This window comes from Colobus angolensis, unplaced genomic scaffold, assembly GCF_000951035.1.
Source record: "Colobus angolensis palliatus isolate OR3802 unplaced genomic scaffold, Cang.pa_1.0 Scaffold130, whole genome shotgun sequence".
Lineage (NCBI taxonomy): Eukaryota > Metazoa > Chordata > Mammalia > Primates > Cercopithecidae > Colobus > Colobus angolensis.
The window spans coordinates 1,021,827-1,027,370 of NW_012114253.1; the positions used below are offsets into that span (position 1 = coordinate 1,021,827).

A 5,544-nucleotide genomic window follows, 5' to 3' on the forward strand; every position below is an offset into this window, starting at 1 on the left:
GCCTCCCGGGTTCAAAAGATTCTCCTGCCTCAGCTTCCCAAGTAGCTGGGACTACAGGTGTGTGCCACCATGCCTACTAATTTAGTTTAATTTATTTTATTTTTTAGAGATGGGATCTGACTGTGTTGTCCAGGCTGGTCTTGAACTCCTGGGCTTAAGCCATCCTCCTGCCTCAGCCTCCCAAAGTGTTGGGATTATAGGCATGAACTACCAAGCCTGGCTGATGGGTACCTCTTAAACCAAGGTCTCATTCAGGTGCGGTGGCTCACACCTGTAATCCCAGCACTTTGGGAGGCTGAGGCAGGCGGATCACGAGGCCAGAAGTTCGAGATCAGCCTGACCAACATGGTGAAACCCCATCTCTATTAAAAATACAAAAATTAGCCAGGCGTGGTAGCACACGCCTGTAATCTTAGCTACTCAGGAGGCTGAGGCAGGAGAATCGCTTGAAGCAGAAGTTGCAGTGAGCTGAGATTGCGCCATTGCACTCCAGCCTGGTTGACAGAGGGAGATTCCGTCTCAAAAAACAAAACAAAACAAAAAAACAGTCTCACGACCTCCTTGTGCCCTGTGAGCTGAGCCATAATAATGGGGGCATGAGAGGCTTAAAGAAGGAAGAATGAAACAAAAACTCAGGGGCAGCAGGACACATACGTCAGTGTCCCTAGACAAGGCAGTGCCTGCTTCAAGTCCTTGGGGCCCTTCTGAATACCAGTGACCAAGGTAAAGTGTGTGTGATAACTCATTACTCTGAAAAAGCACTTGATAAACTTTTGAGTACAGTGTACATGTTAGCATCATACCAGGCTGTCTGTCTCTGCGCCAGGCCCTCACAGCCTGAAGTTTTCATTCATGAACGTAGCATGGTCTGAAACTTCCATTGCTCACTGTTTTAGAAGAGATTCTTGAAGGATGTGAGCAGGCGGTGTCCCTCCCACTAACTGACCCAGCTGCTTCAGTGTCTCAGCCTCCTGGGCCTCCACAGAAGTGTCTCTAAGCCCCAAGATCCTTTGCTCAGTTTGGTTTTGTTTTGTTTCTGAGATGGAGTCTGGCTGTCTCGCCCAGGCTGGAGTGCAGTGGCACAATCTCAACTCACTGCAACCTCCGCCTCCCAGGTTCAAGCGATTCTCCTGCCTCAGCCTCCCGAGTAGCTGGGATTACAGGCGCCCGCCACCACACCCGGCTAATTTTTGTGTTTTTTAGTAGAGATGGGGTTTCACTATGTTGGCCAGGCTCTGCTCGAACTCCTGACCTCAGGTGATCTTCCCACCTCAGCCTCCCAAAGTGTTGGGACTACAGGCGGGAGCCCCTACGCCTGGCCCCTTTAGCCCCTACGCCTGGCCCCTTTTCTCAGTTTTGGAACCCACCTTTTTTTTCCACAGAAAGTGCTTGTGTTCCTGTCTCTGGTGCAGCAAATCCCAGTCGTTTCCTGCCCAGTAAATACCTAACCATGGCCACGTGGCTTCTCAGTACCCTTCCGTCAAGTGACCCACTTCAGATCCCCGAGTGCCAGGGTGGGACTCCCTCAGGACTCTGAACGGGCACCAGGGGCACCCCTCAGGCTATTGGTGGGGCACTTGCAGGTCAGAGTCTCAGTCTCCTCATCTTCCCTGACAGGTCCCCCTCTTCCTGGAAAGCCTTGCTCCCTCCACCCTGCCCTTCCCAAAGGGCAAGTCTAATCATGTCACTCCAGTCCTCAAGAGAAAGTCCAGGCTTTTAACTTGGCTTTCTGTGCCCCTTAGCATCTAGGCCCTCCTCTCCTCTCCACTTCCATTCCCTCTTATCTGGCCAGTTCCTACTTATTCTCACTGAGCCAGGCCAGACATCTCCCCTTCCAGGAAGCCCTCCCTGATTGAACCCCTGCCAGCCCCAGTCTGTTTCTTTATCTGCCTCCCTGCTGGGCTGTGTATTTCCAACATGGCCCTGAGTTGGTGCTCAGCTGTTAGCACATGACACAGTGTCGCTGAACACATGTCACCCCACCTTCAGGAGACCCTTCCTGTCCTGTGGCTGTGGGTTTCGCAGGAAGCACCTCTTGGAACAGAGGGGAGCCCTAAGCTGCCTTGGGTGTGAGAGGTCTGGGCTGACGGCTCCCATTGCTGCTGGCTGGTGTGTCCCTCCTCAGGCAGGGAGGGCCCTGCCACACCCTGCACTTCCTCTCATTGTGCCTCCCTTCCTGTTTAGCTAGACTGTTAGGCTGGAGGGATTTTTCCTCCCTTTCAGGACCTGAATGGAGCTATTTCTCCTTGCATCTCTGCCAACATCTCCCAGGACCCACCTCTGATCCACTGGTGGGCTCAGGCATCAACAGCTTTGGGTTCCAATCCCAGCTGTCCCCATTCAGCTGGGTGGTGAGAAGCCAGGGTCTCACCTCTGTGGACCTCAGTTTCCTCGTAAAAAGAAAAGTAACAAGGTGGCTCGTGTGTTTTTGCGTGGGATTATGAGGGTTTAGTGAGCTAAGGAGGTCTGTGCTTCTGGGAAGTGTGAGCTGTGGCTGTGTAACCCTTGTCCCTGACTCGCTGATGTGAGGGTTCTGCGGAGAGCCCAGCTGGGTACTCACTGGATGCCTGCAAGTCCAAACATCCTGTTCTTTTTGAACTCCTCACTGGAGAAACAGGGAAAAGCTGTAGTTTTTTCCTTCCACTCATATCAAGTGACACAAAAAAACAAGCCTGTCGGGGCCGAGCTGCTTGACTCTCTGATGTTTGGGAGCAGATCTGAGCAGCTGAGCAGGGTGGCTGTTCCTTTCTTGGATTAGGGTTGAATCTGTGGGAACCAGACCACCCCTGAGACAGGAGGCAGCCCTGATGCCTCCCCAGGGCCTGGGCCTACAGCAGAGCCCCTTCCTCCAAGGGAAGCGGGATCTGGGGCTCACGTCTTCCCCGCCCCTCCTGCCTCCTTCCCTACAGGTGAACTTCCACAGCCCCCGGAGTGGCCAGAGGTGCTGGGCTGCACGGACCCAGGTGGAGAAGCGGCTGGTGGTACTGGTGGCACTTCTGGCGGCAGGACTGGTGGCCTGCTTGGCAGCGCTGGGCATCCAGTACCAGACAAGTAGGTGCCTCTGTGTTGCATGGTGGGCTTGACTCACTCCTGTCCCTGGCTCTGTCAACTTGGGCAAGGGGGGCTTCCCTGCTTAAGCTGGGGCAGGCCTCTGAGGCCAAGGAAGGAGCCAGGCCCAGGGGGATCTGGGTGCTGAGATGGACCAAGACCTGGGAAGTGGGCAGCATGGGTGGTATAAAGATCTCACACTTGAGTCCACATCCTGTCCCAGCAACTTACTGGCTGTGTGACCTTGGACAAACCTCTTACTCTCTCAGCCTGTGTCTTCTCTAATTTAAATGGGAAAACAGTGCCCAGTTGGGGGATGGCTCTGCGGACTAGAGATAACATATGTCACATAGCTGGTGCCTTGTGTTGTTGCTAGGATGTGGGGTAATTACACACATAGGCTGACATTGTCTGCTATCTCTAGTTCCAATAAAATAACAATAATGCCCTCTGTTTACTAAATTCTTTCCTCCGACCAAATAGACCAAATACCGCACCCGCTTCAGATGCAATCTCATTTCCTCCTCGAGGCAGTCCTGTGAGGTGTGGTTACTTTTGGCCCCTTTTCCATATTAGGAAACTGAGGTACTCAGATGGAGTGACTTGCCCAAGGTTACGTGGCTAATGGGGGATCCAGTGGGGCGCTTGAATGCGGAGGTTGGAATTCACCCACAGGCTACTGGGCTCAAGCCCAGGCTCCACCTCCCTTTGTAATCCAAGTATGCTCCAGAGCACAGTAGCACCCCCAGGAGAGCTGCCCTTCCGGGATCCAGCTGCCTGTCGTGTTCCCTGGTCTGTGCTTTTGTCTGTCCCATTTTGAATGGTGATACAATTGGGCCCCTCTGATCCTGCTGTAGGGATCTGAGACTGGTTCTCTGTTTCCAACTGAGTGGATCTAGCCAGGTGCCTCACACAGAGTTGGTGCTCAGTAAACACTTATGAAGTGGGAAAGGGTGGATCCAAGTTAGAAATAAGGAGGGAGAATTAGCCAATGCCAGGACCTCTCAGTCCCCTGTTGCCCCAACGTTTATTCTTCTGAGGGCAGATGGTTCACCTGGTTGAGCAGCCTCTGGGGGCTCTGCTCAGCATCCCACCCACTGACTCAGTCTCTCACCCCATGAGAGAGACTATGAGCTTTCTCGGAATCTGGGAACGTTCACTCCAGGCTGTGTGGAGCCTTCCCTCTGTGAAGTTGCTGGCCTGCGAGGGTGGCCACGCTGTGCTGGGGTGGGGAGGGGACTCGGGAGCCTAGAAAAGAGCAGAGACTTCATCTGAGCGTTCTTCCATACTCCTGTGTTAGGCACAAAGGTATCCATTCACTCCACAAACATAGGTTGTACTTGAGAAATAATTGCTTGATTAGTTAACTGACTGTCTAATGGTTTATGGTGTTTTACGAAATGTGCCTGGTTCAGCAGGTACTTAATGCATATGTGACTAATTAATGACTAGCTTTCAGGCCTTTAACCAGATGTGTTTGGCATAGTGCCTATGCCACAGGTGTGCAGATAGTAAAATGAATAAATTAATGTTTGAATGAACAAAGGGGTAAGAAGGAAGATCAAGCTGAGAACAGCCTTTCTCTGCTGAGTGTATGTATATTGTGAGATTCTGTCCTGGTGCGTGTTTGTGTGTGTGTGCGTGCCTCCTCTACTAACAGGACACAAGCTCGTCGTCGTCTCCTGCCACTGCCATGTCGCTTCATCCTGAATCCGCTCTAGTTCAGAACCCCCTGCTGGTCAGTGTGGACCCTGGCCAGCGTGTCTGCACAGCTCTTGGCTTGGAGCAGCGGGAGCTGGCCAGACTCCGGCAGCCAGTGTTGCCCTGAGACTGCCCCTTGGAGCTCCTAAGATATGTCTTTGCCAGAAACCAGGAGAGAGTCCCCACGGGCCAGCTCCTGATGATCAGACCCAAAACATTTCTGTTGTTATTGCCCAGTGGGGTCCCTTGGGAGGAATCCTGCTTCTGCCTCTGTTGTGTCCCTCTCTGGGTCTCAGAAGGGTTTTCTCCAGCCTGGACCTGGGAGAGGAACATTCTTCTCCTGGAATGGAGCTGGGCAGAGGATCAGGTGACCCCTGAGCCACCTGGGAAAGCAGTGGCCACCCCAGATATTAACGGTAACCTCATTACCCAGGTGCTGGTGCTGGCCACATCTGAGCAAACACCAGGCCAGTTAAAGCAAATCTGGCCGGGCACAGTGGCTCTCATGCCTGTAATCCCAGCACTTTGGGAGGCCAAGGTGGACGGATCACCTGAGGTCAAGATGTTCACCAAGCATGACCAACATGGTGAAATCCCGCCTCTACTAAAAAATACAAAAATTAGCCAGGCATGTCGGCGCACACCTGTAGTCCAGCTACTCTGGTGGCTGTTGTGGTGCACACCTGTAGTCCCAGCTACTCAAGAGGCTGAGGCAGGAGAATCGCTTGAACCTGGGAGGTGGAGGTTGCAGTGAGCCAGAATGGCACCACTGCACTGCACTCCAGCCTGGGCGAC

At 53.1% G+C, this 5,544-nt stretch overlaps 1 protein-coding gene across 1 annotated transcript in view; it reads left to right on the forward strand.

The window, feature by feature from the left end:
* The window catches only part of ECE1 (endothelin converting enzyme 1), an 89,163-nt gene that overhangs the window by 17,993 nt on the left and 65,626 nt on the right, over positions 1 to 5,544 (forward strand). Inside the window, exon 3 of the mRNA XM_011933976.1 lies at positions 2,910 to 3,051. Coding sequence (XP_011789366.1) covers positions 2,910 to 3,051 — 142 coding nt within the window. The remainder of the gene's footprint in view (positions 1 to 2,909; positions 3,052 to 5,544) is intronic.